Source organism: Coccinella septempunctata, chromosome 1 (assembly GCF_907165205.1).
Source record: "Coccinella septempunctata chromosome 1, icCocSept1.1, whole genome shotgun sequence".
NCBI lineage: Eukaryota > Metazoa > Arthropoda > Insecta > Coleoptera > Coccinellidae > Coccinella > Coccinella septempunctata.
In genome coordinates this window covers 11542063-11563986 of record NC_058189.1, presented here as the reverse complement: position 1 = coordinate 11563986, position 21924 = coordinate 11542063, and the positions used below count along the sequence as shown (strand labels likewise).

Genomic DNA, 21924 nt, shown 5'->3' with positions numbered 1-21924 from the left:
GAATTTCGCGTTTTATTTACCGAATTAAGGCTATGTGAATTTACAAAAAATTGCCCGAATACCCTGAATCACTAATCAATAATATAATTTTGCCAGAAATCTGCTCAGAGAAGGAAAGAAAAATAGTTCCTAGGGTAGGATTTTGTAGTACAGCCGTAAAAAATAACGCAAATTATACTGCCTTTTTTTATTTCGTTTTTCCTTCACGTTTGATTATTATTATTCACTGTTCACGAAAATTTATCTTGGCATACCTCCATTTCTGCCAAAGTTTTCCAATTTACGAAAGTATTTCTTACATCCTAACTTGGACAACTTCAAACTGGCTTGAACTTATAGCTCATTGATTTTTTTTTTCAGCAAATCATCGGAACATTGGCATCGACACCAGATATACACCAGATCCACAACGAAGTCATGCCGACATAATAAGAAACAGGTCAACACCTAACAGGCCGGCTGTGGCTGCGAAAGGCAAAATAGTTGTAGGTTTATATAACTATGAGGCTCGTGATAACACAGATGTGTCCTTCAAGAAGGGTGATAGGATGGAAGTCATCGACGATTCCGAAGGGGATTGGTTTATTGTTCTTCACCTTCTTACCAAGGAAAAGGGATACATTCCTAGTAACTATGTTGCTGCGGAGATGAGCGTGGAGAGTGAAGAGTAAGTTCATTTGATTTTTATTGGGGACAAAACTTTCATTCCCCGTCATAGGTTATTTAAACGTTGCTATTTATTTGCCCAATGATTCAACGTAACTATTGTTAGTATTGTGGTGATGTGTGAGGATCAGGTAGAAGTTGCTGAAGTATTGACAGATTCTTTTGCTGCTGCCCTTAAATGAGGTGGTGGTACCCTACCCGATATTCCGACTCAAAGGATTCGGAGATCTCTGGACAGGTTAGGCAGTTGATCGACTTCCCATGAAAGTCGATCAAGCAGTGCGCTGATTCTTTGTTCAGAAATCATGAAGACCTGACCATCACCATCACTCGCCAAGATCTTGAAAACCACAATTTCCAATAAAAGTTTACCTGAGTGCCAGCATAGATTCATTATCACAAGGTTTGAATATATGGACCAAGGATATTGACGATGGCGATTCTGGACTTTTCCAGTCCATTCAATAAAGTCCTAGTGGAGAAACTTTTGTATGAGATTTGCAGATTCTTTTCAAATAGAAAAATATCTATCTTTGTGTGTTCAGCTAGGACTTGCCTATTGCCACAGGCCAAGATCTTGAAAACCTTCACAATTTTCAATAAAAGTTCACCTGAGTGATAGCATAGATTCATTTAAGTTAGATTCATTATCACAAAGTTAGAATGTATGGACCAAAGGTATTGACGATAGTGATTCTGGACTTTTCCAGTCCATTCATTCGAGTCCTATTTGAGAAACTTTTGTATAAACAAAACATCTGGGTATGAGATATGCAGTTTTCGATCAAAAGATTCCTTTCAAATAGAAAAATATCCATCTTCGTGTGTTCAGCTAGGTCCCAGCTAGATCATCGATAGGAGAGGTTGAATAGTTAAGAAATGCCCAGTCCTAGAAAACCTAATATTCCCATCTCATGCGAGAAATCTTTTCCGTCCCTATCTGCTTGCCCGAACTACTGTTTGTTTCAGTTTCCGCATTTGCTAAGAAAATAAATAATATTTATTATTACCTAATAAGGTAATAAATCAGCAAGTATTTCATATGAGCAGAAAATGAACTCCATTTCAATCTGATGTGAATTTCCCGATAGTCAATCGGATGCTAGATAAAAGTTCGCACCATGACCATTAGAGAATTAAATACGTCAATTTTGTTCTAGCTGGTTCTTCGAGAATATTTCAAGAAAAGAAGCGGAAAAACTGCTTCTTGCTGAAGAAAATCCAAGAGGAACATTCTTAGTCCGTCCCTCAGAACACAATCCCAATGGATATTCATTGTCAGTTAAGGATTGGGAAGAATACAGAGGTCATCACATTAAACATTACAAAATAAAACCACTAGACAATGGAGGCTTTTACATCTCAACCAATAAGACTTTCGATACGCTTTCGGAATTGGTAAATTCATATACAAGTGAGTATGCTTCATTTCTTAATATATTTATTTAATAATTTTTTTATACTAAGTTAACTTATAGGAGTAAGTAATTTCATCATGGATCATTTTTATACAGTGCTGACAATGGCTTTTATTAGTTTGAGTAATGATGATTATTTTCATTGATTGTACCCACAACTTGGCCCTCATAACCCTTAATTATTCCTAATACTAATCTACACGCCTGCATCATGTGATAAAACCATCGGAGGCTTTCAAATTAACGTCAAAATATTCGTCTGAGATAATTTGGAAAAAGTGACATTTCTCTCTCCATTCACTTTTATAAAAGCACTCGATTGGCCATGGAAATTTGACACATTCCACACTGTATAATACGAAAATGTGAGGTTATGACGCTTGTCAAAACATTTTCGGGTTTTAAATCAGCGCTATGCTGTCCGTTCTTCGTTAAAGTCCAGGGTTAAACGTTAATTCCAGTTTAACCTGACAGAATTGAACGTACCTAACTATCACAATTAAATCAAGATCAACTGAAACCTCGGCTTAATCCTGTACTAAGCAACTGGGCCTTAATGATAACGTATTTCTCGTAATGTGAATTTACGTCAGAAAATGAATGAATTTTAAGATCTGTGATGAACATAATTAACGTTTATACTTACAAACTGATTGAATGGATTCCTTATCTAGTTATTTGCATGGAAAAACTCTGAACTCAGTATTTTAATATATGTATTTTTGCTATGAAAGAAAATTAAATTATTGACACATAATATGTAGTTGCTTGAGAACAGTTCATTTTGGGCTTTTTCTTTAGCTGAAGGTTGAAGCTTAAATATAAGTCGTTTAGATTTAGGTCGAGCGCCCACCAAAGTAGCGTGGCACTGACATGGCACATACATGACAAAGGCGATGCATAATTTTTAGATATAAAGGTGCCTACAGGCGTCCCACGTCACGTCAAAACAATTTGAACGCTTTCACGCAACACCCTATGTTAAATTTTTGAATCATGCGCATTATGACGTGATCCTACGTCATGTCCGAGTAATCTGTAGTTACCTTTAAGGTCATGCGCATTATGAGACAGTGCCACGTCACGTCAGAGTAATCTATAGGCACCTTAAGCCATTGACACTGCAACTACTCTCGTTGAAGAATAGTGTTTATTTGTTCCAACGATTTCGTCGCTTTTTTTCGTTCGTTTTTTTTTTATACCGGTGGATAGTACCTCTAACCCCAGCATGCGTTCGGTCGAGACAAGATACATCGAAGTTTGTTTTGATCTGGACGAGTTTGGAAGATTTTCAGATGTTGGTCAAAATTTTCTGGTGTCGGAAATATGACGGAACTTGATCCAACGGCTTCCAAATCTAAACTGAATACGATGTGGACGACAACACTTTTCGAATTCCAACGCCACATTCGGTCAAGTTTGCCTTGACAATTGAATTCTTCTCGATTTCTACTATTGCTACACTTTCCTACTTATTAGTTGAGTTTCATTCAATGAGTAGCAAGTAACAAAAACTTATTAATTTTCCAGGAAATGCATTTGGATTATGCCATGTGTTGTCGAAGCCTTGTCCAAAACCGGAGCCTACAATGTGGGATCTTGGGCCAACTTACCGCGACAAATGGGAAATACCAAGAAATGAAATTCATTTAGTGAAACGTCTGGGTCGGGGTAACTTCGGTGAAGTTTACTATGGAAAATGGAAAAGCAATACTGAAGTAGCCGTTAAAACGTTGAGGGAAGGCACTATGTCGACGCAGGCTTTCTTGGAGGAAGCAGCAATAATGAAAAAGTTTAGGCATAAACGTCTAGTGCAACTTTTTGGTGTGTGTAGTGAAGAAGAACCAATTTTCATTGTTCAAGAATACATGTCCAAAGGTAGTTTGCTAGATTTCCTGAGAAATGAGGAGGGTAAACAATTAGGATTTGATGAATTAATTTATATAGCTTTCCAAATAGCAAGTGGAATGGAATATTTAGAAAGTAAACAGTTAATACATCGTGACTTAGCAGCAAGAAACGTCCTCATAGGTGAAAATAATATTGCTAAAATTTGTGATTTTGGTTTGGCAAGGGTAATTGAGGACAATGAGTATTGTCCAAAACAAGGGTCTCGATTCCCCGTGAAGTGGACTGCTCCAGAAGCCATAGTTTATGGTAAATTCTCAATTAAATCAGATGTTTGGTCATATGGTATCCTACTAATGGAATTGTTCACATATGGACAAATTCCTTATCCTGGAATGCATGGTAGAGAAGTTATTGAAATGGTTGAAAAAGGATACAGAATGCCAAAACCGACATCCCATGTACTACCTGACGAAATTTATCAAATAATGTTGAATTGTTGGGATGCTCGACCTGAAAACAGACCAACATTTGAATTTTTGACTCATTACTTTGAAGGCTTCAATGTTACATCTGAAGTACCCTACAGAGAAGTACCAGATTAATAAGCTAAAAAATAAATTGAAGATTGCATTTTGATCACACTTTTCTCATTATAATTTGTTTGTTGTTTGATCATGAGATCTCATACTCAGAGTGATAGCGAGCTTTCAACATTACATTACTTTTTGGCACAAACAATATTTTCCTGCCGCCAGTTATCTCTCTTTTATATAAATTTTCATGATTTCCATCAATTTATATATTTTTTTGAAAAAATGTCTTGAGTTAATTAATGAACAAAAACTGGAGATTTCTTACATCTCGTACAAAATATGAAGATGAGTTTCTTCATTTATTAAAAAAAAGAAGACTGTTTGATGTGTTTCTTTCACGAATAAGCCTGAGATGCTTATATAATTAAAAAAGCATTGTAGATTCATTAAAATTGCCACTAGTGTGGCAATCAGTGCAAATGATATAACTGAAGTGTCCTAAATCAAATTTATCTTTTATACAAAAACTTTTGTACGAACCATAAATTATACTATCTCGCAAGGACCAAAAAGTAATTTGCCCAATGCTTACCACTTAGTTCCTAATTCCTGAAGTAATTGTGAAATTATTTTTCTCTGTGTATTCATCCTCCAATGAAGTATTTCCCTTAAATCTCATTTTCTGCTTGAGTTTATCGAACAATATTTAGTAACTGGAGATACCTAATAATTATGAAATTGTATTATAATTTTTATTCCATGCATGTAAGTGTGCTCGATGAATGTGTGTTGGTTTTAAAGTAATTGGATATCAATTATAGACAAGAATTCATCTCTTTTAATCACATGACATGTTGAAGTTTCAGCTAAAACAGTGACAATCCATCAATAGTTTTGCTTACTTCTAATATATTTCGTATAAATGATGAAGAATATTGTGTATATTTGATGTTTTGCAATTGAGGTGATGATGTGCTTTTGTGTATACTACAATTGTTTTGATATATTTCTTTAGTCTAAGTGTGTGTTAGTTTTTTATATAATTGGGAAATGAGTATGTAGTTGAACTATTATATTTTTTTTCAGAGTTTGAATAAAGCCATATATTATTTTTATGAATGAAAGTCTTGTAAATATATTATACATTATTGAAATAAAATGTGCTACTTGAACAATTCATTTTATTGACTGGCAGTACACCAACTAAACTAGAGTAATTTTCTTAAGGGGGACAAGAGACAAGACAAGGGGGAAAACAGCGGATTTGGGGAGTTCTGAATATGCTCCCTATAGTCTGTTTGACCAAACTAAGGCATCTCGCCAGCTACGAATGGAACCAAACAAAAGTGTTAAAACAGGACGCCTCCGACTCTGCGTGCGAAGAAAGCTTTAGACTCAAGAACAATAAAATCAAATATAAATATTCTCTTAGTACTGAATATCCTATACGTCCAGCCTCCAGCAGCATTTTCCAAATCTTCGGAAGTACTCGGGTACTTTCGGTATCGCCACACGCCACGTCACACTAGAACGCATTGGCGTAGCTTTCATAAAATTAGTCGTGAAATAAATTTGAATAATTTTCTTCTCAACTACTTACTCGTCAAGATAGTCATTAGGGCTGTGGTCCGTACATACACTTTGGTTTCTTCTGATTAGTAAGTGGGCGCGGTCCGTATATGTCGAATTCCTGACAATTCGGTTCAATATATGTGACCAGAGTAACCGCTCTGGTAACTTTCGGTTACCAAATGTGTATATACGGACGCCTAGATAAACAACGTTTTCGAAGTTCGAACAAAAGTTGCTTTAACTTATTGTCTATGCTACACCACTGCTAACGACCTGAGTTCTGTTAGTGAGCTTGACATTGCCACCTTCTACGTCATCACCCTACCACTAGGTTTAAAACGCCAACAAGCCAGTGTACCTTGAACAGAGACAGAGTCTCTGACCTTGAATAATTATTTTTTTTCAATAAATTTTTTGATCGCCCCAAAGGAAGTCTCTAACTTAGTGGATGGTTTTATGCCCATTCCAGTTAGGCTTTCTATCCAATATGATATCTAGATATTTGGCCTCCTCTACAAGACAAGTGGGATTAATTTACCTAAGAGAGTAGGATGGGTAAGGATATATTTGTAATGAATAGTGGAACCGCAAATATTACAGAGTTATAATCTTTGGTTGAACAGTATACTATGGCCTACTTGTTGTGTACTTGACCCATTGAACTCAAGTTCTTGAGTTCAATGACTTGACCTAAGACCTCAGATCAATAAAAAATGTTTTTTATTAATCTGAGCCCAAGACCCAAGTGATCTGAGACATATTACAGATCACTTTTGTCAAAGAGGAACTCTCACATCAGTAAAAGCAGCATCTGAGGAGGAACTCCTCCTATTTGTGTGTTCTGTGAGGAACTCTTTGTTTTTGTGTTGTAACCTAAAAACGGTTTTTTTGACAGATTTTGTTGTGTTGACCAGTTTGACAGTGATGACGACATCCTTTGACAGTTTATTGTTTACTGTTTTTAAGGTATCTTGTCCTGTTTTCTACGTTAGTATTCATAATTTTGGATGCAATAAAAATAGTTAACTAAAATGGATGAAAATATTATCGCCCACGATATTGACGACACTCGAACAAAGGATGTTTTGATAGAAGAAAATGTTAGTTTCCAATCAATGTTTCTACCACAAAAATGTCTAGCTGGCTTAAACAAATGTGGGTTTCAAACACCATCTCCAATTCAGCTGAAAGCTTTACCATTGGGAAGATGCGGCTTTGGTAAGATTGAAAACTTGAGTCTCATTAACTAAACCTCATTCACTGAATTTCTGTTCTAGTGCATTGAACAGTTAATTTGATTTTTATACTAGGATTTTGGTTTATCTTTAGATTTTGTGATTTGCTGAATTGATTACACAACATCCTCATCATTTTCTTGGAGAGAATTCTACTTCGAATTATAAGTCGAGATGAAAATTTCGAATACTCACAAACAATAGATCACGAATGATTTATTGCAGTAAAACTTACTATTATCATATTACACCTGCTTGGAAAATTATGGGCTTCTTTGTAGAGTTTGACGCTTTTATAGCAGTTTCCTTTCAACTAACTTTGTATTGCACTATATTCATTATATTCGTTTCTAAACTAACAATGATTGTGGTCCAATGCTAGAGAATCTGTCTATAATATGAGCTCAGGGCTTGCTCTAGTAATATAAATTATTTAAATTTGGGATGAAAATAATGATCCTTTGTGTGAAATTTGCATCGTTTTTTCAATTTCTATTTCATATGATGGCTTTTATGATGAGAATCATAACAAATATTCAATGATTATGTCCCATATCTTGAATCTTACAATTTCAAACATTATTTTTTAGCCAACCATCTCAGGTATTTACTCAACTTATTCAGCCAAAATAACTTTATAGACAAAAGTGAACATTAATTTTTCTTTGTGGTGGTCATGTAAGTATTAATTTATTGTTTCAGATTTAATTGTCAAGTCTAAATCTGGTACTGGAAAAACTATGGTATTTTCTTTGGTAGCTTTGGAATCTATAGATCTCTCCTTATCCAGTCCCCAAGTATTGGTTTTAGCTCCAACACGAGAAATAGCTGTTCAAATAGCAAAAACAATCAAGGCTCTAGGGTATTGGTTTGCAGGTGAGATATCCAAAGTTAGGTTGACACATACAAATATAACGACATCAATTTTTCATATTTACTAGCTGTGCCTGCCTTCTTCACAGGACAAATATTTTTTTTTTACTTTATTCCTCCTCACCTCATCAAATTAATATGTTTTATTGCATTTTGACGTTTAAAAACGAAATTATCCAACCCATATAAACTAGGGATTATCCATTTCGTGACATGAATATGAACAGATAAACGTCATCTTGCTCTTGTTGCTCTGTATTGAATGATGCCCTAGCAAAATAAACAATCAAAGCGATAAGTAGCAATCATCTCATTTCATAAATTTGATAATTCTCTGGTGTTATCATTTGAATCATAGTCGATGGAATAAAATTTTGTATACGACACGTGAGTCATGAATTTTTATTCACTCGAAGAAATAAACCTGCCCAGGGACCTCCACAAAATAGGGGCCCCCACAAAAAAGGAGCCACCACATAAGAGGATTCTCGAAAAAATTTCAAATTTGGACTAGTAAGCACTAGTAAACAATTTTTCCTTCAATATTTGTTTTACCCCTATGTACAGAACTCGATACAAATATGATTCTAATAAATATTGAGGGAATTAGTTCAATTTGTGACTTTTATTGACTCATACAAAAGATACTATTTATTTATTTATTTATTCACGGGATAAACCCAATTACAAAATAAGAACAAAAATATAAGTCAACAAAAATATCGTACATACCTAATTCAAATCAAACAATTATTAACATTTCTCACTATGGCGGAGTATGATGAGTTTACAAAGTCGATGCCAAGTTGTCCGGCAACATTCACCCGTTCTGAAATCCTGGGAATGGGAGATGCCCGTGTGTAATTTAGCCTGTAATTAGGAACACTGAGGAAGGCAGACCTCCTAGTATTTCTGGGTGGAACGTGAAAAGCAAAGAGAGAGAGGAGCTCAGTCGTCGACAGTTTCCCCATTAAAAGCCTAGTGAAGAGCAATACGTCGCTCCTAATCCTACGCGTCTTCAAAGTTGGTAAGTGAAGTACAGATCTCATGTGAGTTGCCGAAAAATTTAATCGAGAAATGCCCATTCTATAAGAAATATTGAGAAGAAATTTATTCTGAACACTCTCGATCCTGTCACTGTCCTGTGAAGTATAAGGACACCACACAGAAGATGCGAACTCAAGATGAGGTCTTACCAAAGTTACATACAGATGTTTTATAGTATTGATATCACTGAATTCATGGGAATGTCTCAAAACAAAACCAAGCGACCTTAATCCCTTAGCAACAATATCCTCTATATGCAGACTGAAACTCATTTTGAAGTCATACAAAACACCTAAATCCCTCACCACATCAACCTCAACCAATTTCTCTCCTCCTAAAGAATAACGAGAATGGAAATAGCATCCCTTTCTAAATATTGACATGTGTTTACATTTGTCAACGTTAATAAACACAGCATTTAACCTGCACCACTGTTCGAGTCTCTCCAGATCGGATTGGAGATTCAGCATATCTAATAAAGTGTTGACTACCAAAAATATCTTCAAGTCATCTGCGAAGAGGAGGAACCTCGCGAATCTGAAACATCTCTTAATGTCATCAATGTACATCAGAAACAGGAAAGGCCCAAGATGACTGCCCTGTGGAACACCCGACCGGATCACATATGACAAGGAGAAAGAAGCCCTAACCTTAACCCTTTGCGAACGACTATCTAAGTATGACATGAACCATCTGAGCAATCTGCCCGAGATACCAAATGCCAATAGCTTCCCCCTTAAGATACTATGATTCACCTTATCAAATGCCTTGGAGAAATCCGTATATATGACGTCAACCTGCTTTCCCCCCTCCAAAGAATCCATAACATACTGAACAAACACAAGGAGATTCGATTCAACGCTCTTACCACAAACAAAACCGTGCTGCTGTTCTGATAGCTTAGAAGATATGTCCCTGCGCAATCGCTCCAACACTAAGGATTCAAAAACTTTCGGTATGGCACTAATGATGCATATAGGTCTATAGTTTTTAATGTCAGATCTGTCACCAGATTTGTACAAAGGTTTAACTGTACTGCACTTCCAATGTTCAGGAAAAATACCTGTACTTAAAGACTTATTGAATATTATCTGAAGTGGAAGAGCAAGAGATGAGGAACAGTTCTTCAGAAAAAAGGGTGGAATCTCGTCAGGTCCAGGACCTTTGTTGGTATCTAGCGAATGCATTCGGTCCAAAACCTCCTCAACTGAAAAAGATAAAATATAATCTCCAAGTTGACCGCTTGACGGCGGCACTGTAGACCCACATGTAGAATCAAAAGTTGGTAAATATACTGATTTAAAATGTTCGGCAAAAAGTTCAGCAATATGTGAATCTACACTAGCAATACCTTCATCTAGGTGCATATTAAGCGGCAAGTCGTTGTTTTCTCTCTTAGAGTTCGTGAAATTCCAAAATGATTTGACATTCTCTCTCAACGAATTTTCAACATCAGAAATATATTCTGAATAACATGTGGCCGCCAAAGAAGCACACTCCGACCTTATCTTGCTGAATGCTAGATAATCTTCCCAACGTTTGAATTTCTTGTATACTCGATGGACCTCCTTCTTCTGGAAAATAAGTCTCTTCAACTCTACAGAGAACCACGGAGGAAAGGTTGACCTCCTTATTCTGATCCTGGGCACGAACCTATCAATGGCCGCCATGAGCACTTCATAGAAAGCATTTACGAGGTCATCCACATGACCAGACTCGGACAGAATCCCAGCCCAGTTCACATCCAATAAATATCTGTTGATTTCTGCATAATTGGCCTTCTTGAAATTAAAATAAGTACTACCGACATCAGGAGACCGGACAGGATCCAACGGAATGTGTGCACAAAGTGCAGGGTGGTAAAGGTCCAATCGAGAGATAACATCCACAGCAGGCTCAATAAAGAGATCAGCATCACCAGACACAACGAGATCCAACATAGTATCATGCACATTCTTAACTGAATTTACCTGGTGTAAGTCGCCAAAAGCAAGAGCATCAACCAGAACACGAGCACAAGGATCAGAAACGCTACCCAAACAGGCATTATGCCAACTAACATTTCCCAAATTATAATCTCCAGCTATGAAAAATTGCTGATGTTCGAATTCACTTACAATATGTTCTATATTAGCACAATGATTCTCATACATCTGAAACCTATTCAAAGAACAAGAGCTCGGTGGTATATAAACTGTTCCAAACACTATACTTGGTTTGCCCCTGACTAAAACGAACAAGTCTTCAACATTATTATTAACTGTAGGCAGTAAAGAAGAATGTAAACTTTTTTTGACCGCAATCAAAACACCACCTCCAGTTTCCTTCAAGCTCGTCAGACAAGATCTATCCCTTCTGAAAACATTATAATCGTGCAATTGTAATTCAGCATCGGCAATTGAGGAGTCAAGCCACGTCTCGGTGAGCAAAATTACATCATAATCCGACATATTTACATTCTTAGCCAAATCAAACAATTTCAACCTACCCCTAATACTACGTACATTTTGATAATACACACACAACTTTTTTAAATCTAGATTATCCCTAACTGTTAGTTTTTTTTTGATTTAACTATTCTTGGAAAACCATCAACATATCTAATGGTTAGGTTGGATTCTCCATTGTCTCTGCGCATGTCCAACTCTCGACGAAGGGCCTTCAAATACTCACGTTGCTTGCGGGTCGAATCAGATGCAATTCTAGCAGAAGGGTGCTTGATTTTATGCTTACTCCTCAACACATTCAAAGCCTCGTCAGATGTAGAAAAAACTAGTTTGAGAGGAGGGGGGTTGTTTTCCATCTTTCTTCCCAATCTGAACATCTTAACGACTCTGGCATCAGGGACAGCATCAGACAACAAATTCTGAACTATTCTTTTTTCTTCGACGATAGATTCTTGTGTCGGTAAATTGTAGATGACGATGTTCTTCGATCTTCTGCGGCGCTCCTCGATTTCCATCATTAATTCATCATGAGATGTTGAATCTTGAGCTCTTGATTGAATGTCGAGTCCAGTAGGTGACTGCAGAGAAGCTACTGCTGCCTTCAGCGAAGAAATATCCTCAGCCTGGGAAGCAACCTGTGCACACAGAGTCTCAATCCTTCCATTCATTTCAACCATCTGAGATAGATAATTCCTCCTCATTTCTTCCCTGAACTCATTGAACTGCCTCTCGAATAGGAGAGTGAGCTGTTTGATTATTCTATCAGAATCAGGGTTCCCGGAGTTATCGTTCAGGTGTTGGGAACAAAACATTTTACCGTCTTTCATGACGACCCGGGCCTTCTTCACGGAGCAACTGGGATGAAATAGGGCATCACATTCTGAACAACCAACCGGGTTAGGGACGGGTTTCCTACAGTACATGCAGTCCGGTTTCGCAGTTTCTTGACTCGACATCTCGAAATTAGGTACGCCACTGGAAACGAGGGAATTCCACTAGTACGATAACAAAGTCAACAAGGAGATTCCAAAACACAGCTGTGATCTCTGATAAGTTTTTACACCCACTTATTCGCTACTCAATACCGCTGCACAGTGAAAATGTAACACTATATTTACTGTTTCTTGATTAACGAAGCGATTGATGAAAAGCCGACGAAATTAGGCTCCCATCGACATATACTTTCACAAAAAACATCCGCCAAAACTGGGTGGAAATCGAAAATTTGCAGAGCAGTGAGAAATGCGGTTTAACATTCAATATGGTACAAAATGATATGGAAAAGACCAATCTCTGGAACTATTTTATTACTAAATTCTCGATAATCAAAATCATAGAGCTACATTTCCAAACATCGAAATGACTTTAAGAATGTATTTGGTTCTAATGGTTTCAAATTGCACTGGAGAATGATCATTTTCAAAAATGAGAATTATAAAAAATAGACGTCGAACAACTATTGGACAAAATCGTCTCTCAAAGCTTATTCTCTTAACCATTTAAAGCGATTTACTACGGGGACTGTTTCCGTTTGTTTAAGTTCGTGTAATTATTGTTTTCAATTAAGTTTTTTATGTTTGTTAAAAAATAAAAGAATCTTTACTTGGTTTCCCAATAAATTATGTATTGAAAAACTCGACTATAAAAAATCATCCATTCTGTTTCGAAAATACATAATTTGAGGGTAGTGGGCCCTTACACCTCTGAATCCGGCCCTGCAATTCACGCATGTGTATAAGTCAGAGATATTCTATATCTCTGGTATAAGTCCCTTTCTGGCAACGATTTGGCTTCAGTTTTTTCTTAGCATAAAACACATAATATCAATATAAAAATAAAAAATATAAGGACACCATAAACGTAATATTAATTATACAGACTGGTCCAGATCGTAACCAAGAAATTTTAACCACGTATTTTACATAAAAAATAAGCCCTAGTTTGTCATATAAACATATGTCGAGAAATGTTTCCTCTCCGAGATACGGGGTGTTAGAATTATAGAATAAAAAATTGTTTTTTATTAATAACTCTCACACTGCTTGAAATATTTTTATGAAATGTGAGAAATAGGTTTTGAGCGTCAAAGAGCACTTTCTGCATAATATAATTTCTTTTTTATTATACCAGTGGCGTCCGTACTGCAGCGAGACTGAATATTTTCAGATAAAAAATGATACGCCACTGGTTTTTCCGACAATAAAAATTACTATTTAAATCCTTATTTAATTTGAAGCAAATTCGGTTTCTTGACTTTTTTCTGTACGAGGCACCGTTTCCGGTTAAAAAAATAAAACACATTCTCATGCATGAAGAAATCGCCAAAATTTGATATGGTAGGTACATAATAATAATAAGACTATTTTTGCTATATCAAATTTTGGCGATTTCTTCATGCATGAGAATGTGTTTTATTTTTTTAACCGGAAACGGTGCCTCGTACAGCAAAAAGTCAAGAAACCGAATTTGCTCCAAATTAAATAAGGATTTAGGCAGTAATTTTTATTGTCGGAAAAACCAGTGGCGTATCATTTTTTATCTGAAAATATTCAGTCTCGCTGCAGTACGGACGCCACTGGTAGAATTAAAAAAAAATTTATATTATGCAAAAAGTGCTCCTTGACGCTCAAAACCTATTTCTCAAATTTCATAAAAATATTTCAAGCAGTGTGAGAGTTATTAATAAAAAACAATCATTTTAACACCCCGTATCTCGGAGAGGAAACATTTCTCGACATAATATGTTTATATGACAAACTAGAGCTTATTTTTGATGTAGAATACGTGGTTAAAATTTCTTGGTTACGATCTGGACCATCCTGTATAATGTGAAATTCTCCTCAGTTTAGGTTATGACAGCATATGCAAGTTTAAACTGAATAATTATGAGTTTCATTCATGAATTTTTCAAATGCACCGCGGAAACTATTCAAAATCATTCTTCAAATATGAGGTTTTAAAATTTAAATCGCTTCGTTTCTAGTTTACGATTTGGCAACAGCGCCTACTAGAAAATAAAGAGAACAATGGCTTGTTTATAAAATAACAGCTGTTGATGTACAGCCATCATAAGGCGCGTACTCCCTGGCGAGCCTCAACAGCAACCGGCCATAAAAATCCCATAAAATTTTACGACCTTCCTGGTTCGTCGCAGACTTCATAGACAGCCATCTTTGTCTATCTCATCAAGATGGCGTATTTGTTGTCCTTTATTATCAAAGCATATTTCAGTCGCTGTTGCCAACTTGTGCAATAGAAACGAAACGCTTTAAATTTTAAATACCCATTTTCATTTTTAAGTACATCATTCTCGCCAGAAGGAGTATTTCCTATTCAGTCTACCCTACACTTACACCTCTAGCGGCAAATTCAACACGCGATAGCTTTGAAAAGTGTTACCATTTGAATCCTAATTGAAATGGAATACAATTTTGTATACAACACATGAGTTTTTTTTATTAGTTTATTCTGCTTCGATTTCTTTGATCATTAGCACTACGAAACAGTTATAGTTGAGGAGCCAAAGAGGGAAAGTCGGGATTTACTCGAGCGTGTCAGATCAATATATGGGGACATACCTTATACCCTGTAGAGTACCTCTACCAAAAATTAGACCTTTATATAGGGGGAATTGTCTAGGACAGCCTGTCAGAATAGTAAAAAAAACGATCAATGTACATACTCGTGACAATTTAAGCGTGTCGAAAATGTGTGGGAGGGCGCCAAAGTTGCAAAAAAAACGTCACGTGTATATTCTCGAGCGCGTTGGCGTTTTTTCTTATTTTGAAGCTAATGATTCAAGAATAACGGAAAAAATATAATCTAACAGTTTTAGCAAGCCGAAACAATAAAAATTGACCTTTAAGGTCACAAAAATCAGTTTTTTAAATTATATCCTCCCCTGGGCTTCAAATCTTTTTCGTATTCTTCATAAAAGTTGTAGAGCATAACATTTTCTACAAATTTTGTCCTGAGCAATTTTTTCTACGTTCAAACGTTTTTGAGATATATGGCGATTAATGCGAGGTGTTTAGCGATACATGCTGAAGCGAAAATTAACTCGTTGGAAAATAGTCAAAGACTTATTTCGAAATTGTCATCATAGAAATACCTTGTCATTTTGACAATTGGATGAATGTGGCTAAGCTCCTCGCCCTTATCGCCATCTAACTCGATAACGGTTAAAAGTATGTAAAATTACTTCAGACAAGAGTTGTGTAGAATTTTATTATCTACAACTTTCATAATGAATACAAAAACGATTAGAAGTACAGGCAGGGGAATATTCGAAAAAAAAGCATTTTTATCATCTTCAAAGTGTCAGATTGAGAAACCTCCCCTCTGATTAGTATCAGATTAATGGGTCAACACGTCTACAACACCGAGATTAACCATCTGTATGAAAATCTGACACGCTCGAATATGAACAAGTAACGATTTTTTTTAACATTTTCGAAGGACCGTCCGAATTGTCAGTCCCCTGAAAAGTAGCTTCCTTTGGGTCCAATCAACATATCTGCCAAAAATTTGACACGCTGGAATTTTTTTTTACCATTTTCAACTCTTCGTACGGCCAGTCCCACCGCGCAAACTGTCAGATAAGCATGAATTCATTATCAGAGACACGTAGGGCATATACAGTATCTTAATCTGACACGCTCGAGTATGTACACCTGACGATTTTTTTTTACATCTTTGAGACCCTGCAGACGCTTTCCCCACCGCTGAAAGTGCATACATCAAAGAACCTTTTTTTCTTTCTACCATCTAATCTTCAAAATCCACTATGTCTCTACGACGCTCGAGTAAATCCCGATTTAGCATCGTCGGCTCCCCAACTATTACATTTCATTTATACATAATAGAGTACATATTTTAACAAAAGATATTAATACAATCGATTCATATGATTTATACTCTATATTAGTGTAGTTATGGTCAATTCCATAAATCAAGAATCGTAAAAGAAAACTCCAGTTATTTCCTCCTTATACATACTTTCATCCTCTTTTAAAATGTATTCAATCACCTTTGTATTTTTTCACAAAAGTTTGTGGTAATATTTCAATTCTAGATTCTAATGTGCTCATTATGTTATATCATGCATCAGAGACTCTAGGCCGATATTTTCTCTTTTAAGTATTTATTACGGATCAGCTTACTGTCATCTATCATACAATGTTATAATTTTCTGTAATGCGTCTGATAGTCGCCGAATTTTTATTGCTCAGAAGAGAATAGTACTACTTATATTCGAAATGGCTACCTGCGGATATAAGATTCTCATCTTCCCCTGCATATACATTATGAGATTTGTATTCCACAATGTATTTAGGTTTAAAGTTATACAGCATGTACTGACCTGGGGCATTCTGCTCTACTCCAACTGCGTCCATGGAGATGCTATTAGACCTACCTCCCCTTCACATTTTTGTCCAGGGAGAGGCAAGACTAGCAACCCACAGGCTCCACCACCTTACCGTAAACGAGCCTGACAAACTCACTTTCGTGCCCAGTCGTCTGTCAGTCCAACTGGAGACTGACGAGGTGATGGGCATGAGAACTGATCAAATAATCACTAGAACCAGCACTGATGGAGCCTTCATTTCTCTGATTCCAAGCAGAGACGAATGGCTCCGTCACAAGGAATTCTATCTACAAGGACCTTGCTGGTTTACTGATGGCTCCAGAACCAGCCAGGGATCTGGAGCCGGAGTCTACAGCCGTAGACCGCTGACTAAACTCAGTGCCAGTCTGGGAAAGTCGGCGACAGCTTTTCAGGCAGAAATCTTCGCCATTGATCTGTGCACGAGCCATTTACTTGACAGTGGTTTGGCGGGCAGATCCATAAAAATCCTAACGGATAGTCAAGCTGCAATTAAATCTCTCGCGGCAGACAAATGCAACTCGGCACAGGTATTTGAATGCAGATCTAAACTCACCAAATTGGAAAGTCTAAACAGACTGCAACTGATTTGGGTACCTGGACACTCTGGCTTCAGTGGCAACGATGCATCGGATGCTCTAGCCAGAGAAAGCGCAACATCAACGCTTATTGGCCCGGAACCCAGTATAGGAATTTCTAATTCCTTAATTAGGGACCGAAACAACAGCTGGATAAGGCAAAAGGTCCTGGAGCACTGGCGCAACCGTCCTGGACTGCGTCACTCGCACAGGGCTATTTCAGTGCCTGCCAGCCCATACACCAGTCGTTGGCTAGGATTTTCTAGAACTAATCTGAGATCTATAATAGCGGTTTTCACAGGACACTGCAGACTCAGAGCCCACCTCAAAAAACTTAGCATCGTCAATGACCCTCTCTGCAGACTCTGCTTAGAGGAGGACGAAACAATTGAGCATATCCTCTGTGACTACCCGGCGGCAGACAGGGTCAGACATGGAGTTTTTGGCTCTCCGAAGATGATCCTAGAGGAACTCAAGAATCACTCCCCCTCCGACATCATCTCCTTTTTGGGCAGGATGGGACTGGAGGGAGAGATCTAGCTCTATGAGCTTGCCTGTGTGCTACAATAGACCGCTTGGTCGCAGTGGCAGGTTTGGGTTTATCCGTCCAACACACCCAGCAATCAGTAATCAGTAATGTACTGACCAATTACAAAGTCGATATTAGTGACAAAAAAATTAGAACATTTCTATTGTCCAGGGCATATTATAGTATCGAAGAGTACCTGAATGATGATGTATCTCTGTGTGTATGAAAAGATGTGTTTTTTGTTAGAATTTTTATTGTTTGTGATGAAACAATAAACTTGTCTGATATATTGTTGTAATGTCAGTAGGGAGCAATAAAAATAATTATTTATTTATTTATTATTTTGCTTTCAGGGCTGAAGGTGAGTACCTTTATTGGTGGGTTTCCAGAGAAGGATGATATAGGTAAAGCTCACAACTGCCAAATAGCTGTTGGAGCCCCAGGGCGTATAAAATCTTTGATAGAAAAAAATATTTTGGATGTTAATTCTGTGAAACTATTTGTGTTAGATGAAGCTGATAAATTGATGGAAACATCTTTTCTGAAAGATGTAAATGATATATACAAGAGTCTCCCACAGAAAAAACAGATAATCACTACAAGTGCTACATATCCAAATAATTTAGAAAACTTTCTGAGTAAATATATGCAGGCTCCAACATGTGTGAGTTCTGAGAATGAAACACAGTTATTACTAGGTCTCAAACAATTCATAAAGGAAGTGCAGCCATCTACAACTTCAGCTCAGGAAATCAGGTTAAAAAATGAAGAAGTACACAAACTCTTATCAAGTATATCATTCACCCAATGCATTATATTTTCAAATTTTCAAACTCGTGCAGAAAATATATGCATATCTTTGAAACGTTATGGTTGGGAATCAATGTTCATTTCTGGTGCTCAGACTCAACAGAAAAGACTGGAAACAATGGAAAAATTGAAAAATTTCAAATGTAGGATATTGATATCCACAGATCTAACAGCTCGAGGTATTGATGCTTCAAATATAGATTTAGTAATAAACTTTGATGTACCTTTAGATGTTTCAACATATTTACATAGGATGGGGAGAGCAGGAAGATTTGGCTCTCGCGGAATTTGTATTTCTTTGGTCTCAGGAGCAAAAGACTTGTTTCAAATAAGAAAATATTTAGGTAATATTGGAGGTCCAAATTTTACTATATCGAAATTGGGCAATATCGAAAATGGAGGAAATGATCTGTGGTTAGAAGATGAATCGAAATTCGAAAGAATCTCAGGAATAGTTGGTAGAAATGAAGAAGCAATTGATGCTATAAAAGATGAAGTTCTTTCCTTCAAAATTTGTTCAGGTGATTTAGGAAAAACAACTGATTCTCAGTCGGAAAATACCACAAATAATCATGATGATTTAAACAGAAAGTTGACTGAGAATGTTTCAACTACTTCAAAATCGTCTGATGAAAATGAGAGTTCACTTATTGCTTACACTGAAGATGTTGGATATACTGTTCAGTCTGTGACAGAAAGAATAGGTGAAAAAAATGCTCCAGTGAAGGAAACTGATTCTCTTCTGCAATCTCTAGCAGAAGGAAAATTCAATTTTGAAACTATTCCTACTACATCCATGACTTTGGCTAAAAAAGAAGATTCAGCTGAAAAAAATGTAGATAATATTTCCTTGAAAGCTTTAGCTGAAGGTACTTTTGATTTCAGTAATGTCCCTAGTCCATCGAATATATTTTCCGGAAAATTCAATGAGACTGTCAATAGTGATTCCTCAATAAAACAATCATTAGATGTTTTTATGAAATTAGAAAAGGATCAGTTTTTGGCTAAAATAGAAAAGAAGGAACCTCCAGAAGAAGACAATATAAAAGCTCTTCTATATTTAGCTCAAGGTTATGAGGACTATGAGAAGTTTGCCAAGACTAGAAAATCTAGTGAATTAGATCCAGAAAACAATGCAAAAATGCCTAAAAATGAAGTGTACATAAAAAATAAAGGAATATACGAGGTTGCAAGAATTTTGCATAAAGACATTGAAGCCAATCCAGAAATGGAGAAAAATCTGAAAAACTATTTAAATATGTTGGAGGAGGAAACTAAAGGAACTAGGAGTACAGTTGTCCAAAATGAGGTTAAACCTATTCAATCTGATGTACCACATAACTCGTTAACAGAAAAGAGATCCGAGATCAATACAGGTAATATTTTCGATTGCGCTTATTTACAAACAATTGAAAAAGAAAAAAATAACTGGAAGAATTTTGTGGATTATGATGGTTTGCAACCAATCAATCAGATGAATACTGAAAATATTGAAGAAAATGATTCCTCCAATTTTTCGGAGAAAGAAGATGAAGAAGATTCTGAACAAGATCAGCCTTTATATGATGAAAATGGTTATGAAAATATTCCTAACCGTATGGTGTGGGTTCCCGTTGAAGAAGGTGCTTCTCAAAGAAACAATCAAATTAACCAGGTCAATTTATTAGATGGAGCCAGTAACGAAAATAATTCAATATCAATGCAAGTCGATGAACCTAATTCAAGTGAACAGAATAAACGTTCAGTTCCAGTTATACAACTTGGGGATCCTAATTCAGCGGAGCTGTACCATGAACATTTCTCAGATTTGTTCCATCAATGTAGCTCTGAGTTATGGAAGAAAGGGTTAACATTCACTTCAGCTGAAGAATTTGATCAGTGGTATACTCGGCATTGGCTAAAAAGACTTGATGATGTTAGAGAATATGTCCAACGAAATGTTATGGTGAGTGAAATGAGTTTGTATCAGGGCCGTAGAAAAAATACTTAATGAATAATAAGTCTTTTTCAAAATACAATCTTTGTTTTATTTCTTCAATTCCATACAAGTACCATAAAATAATTAGTTGTAACAACTAATTGTCACAATCAATAATACAATAATTGTGACAAAACAAGTCATGTGACGAAACCTCCGGAAGCCGTCAAATTAACAGAGAAATATCAAACTAAATTAAAGTCAAAATATTCTGAGAATCCTGTCGTGAAATGTTGTAGATGTAGTTTGGAAGCTAAAGAATTGAGCTTTTGATCGGTAGTGGAGCGATATTTTTAACGTAAGGAAGGTTTTTAACGGCATGCAGACAGGAATTGAATTCTGAAAAAAGTACCACCCAGAGCAGGATTCGAACCTACGACCCCCCGATTACCGGTCAGGTCTGCATGCCGTTAAAAACCTTCCTTACATTATATTTCCAGACATTAAAACTATCATTACGATATTTTTAATGTCGCTCCTCGATCTGTAATATATTCGAGAGCTAGCCGAAAATCGGAAAAGTTGAAAATATGTTTTCATATTTGTTCTATTTTCGCTCATACAACGTGCAGTTCTACCAAAAAGTTATTACTTTTTGGTCCTACTTTTAGCGTATATTGAAAGTACCCAAGTACCTTTACCGACTAATGATTTCCTTTTGGACAACGATTAACGTTTCTGTGAGAAAGGGGTAATATTTGAAAATTAACAGGTTATCAGAAGAAGCCATAAAATTTATGGATACTTAAACAGTTATTGCACCTGTAATCGGTGAACACTGAAAGATTTCACTATATGTAATCAAATATTATAGGATTTTTCCTCGGTTACTAGCCAGCTATTCTTAAAAGGGAAAATAGCAAACCTACCCTGGTAGCCTCGAGTTGAAGACAAGGTTCCGCGGTGTCTGGGGTGTTAGCATAGTGAAATAGCCCGGTAGTGAAAGACAAAATCAAAGTTCACAAATTTTATCCGTCGACTCGTAAAAAGAAACATAAAAG

General features: G+C 36.4%; 2 protein-coding genes across 3 annotated transcripts in view; both read left to right on the top strand.

The window, feature by feature from the left end:
* The window catches only part of LOC123310788 (tyrosine-protein kinase Src64B), a 122247-nt gene extending 116607 nt beyond the window's left edge, over positions 1 to 5640 (top strand). For both annotated transcript variants that reach the window (XM_044894450.1, XM_044894457.1), the window contains 3 exons: positions 361 to 667; positions 1827 to 2080; positions 3615 to 5640. In XM_044894450.1, the coding sequence (XP_044750385.1) occupies positions 361 to 667; positions 1827 to 2080; positions 3615 to 4537 (1484 nt within the window). In that variant the 3' untranslated portion in view covers positions 4538 to 5640. The remainder of the gene's footprint in view (positions 1 to 360; positions 668 to 1826; positions 2081 to 3614) is intronic.
* Positions 5641 to 6959: 1319 nt separating this feature from the next.
* LOC123314015 (pre-mRNA-processing ATP-dependent RNA helicase PRP5-like) lies at positions 6960 to 20963 on the top strand. The gene is made up of 3 exons (XM_044899128.1): positions 6960 to 7258; positions 7978 to 8151; positions 18489 to 20963. Exons 1-3 carry the CDS (start codon positions 7072 to 7074, stop codon positions 20933 to 20935), a joined length of 2808 nt encoding a protein of 935 aa, XP_044755063.1. The 5' UTR covers positions 6960 to 7071; the 3' UTR covers positions 20936 to 20963.
* Positions 20964 to 21924: the final 961 nt, after the last annotated feature.

Bases quoted from the DNA above. Each gene is read 5' to 3' on its own strand.
- LOC123314015 (XM_044899128.1), top strand. From the start codon at position 7,072: ATGGATGAAAATATTATCGCCCACGATATTGACGACACTCGAACAAAG. The intron at 7,259-7,977 runs GTAAGATTGAAA...TTATTGTTTCAG, and splicing joins ATTGGGAAGATGCGGCTTTG to ATTTAATTGTCAAGTCTAAA. The intron at 8,152-18,488 runs GTGAGATATCCA...TTTTGCTTTCAG, and splicing joins TCTAGGGTATTGGTTTGCAG to GGCTGAAGGTGAGTACCTTT.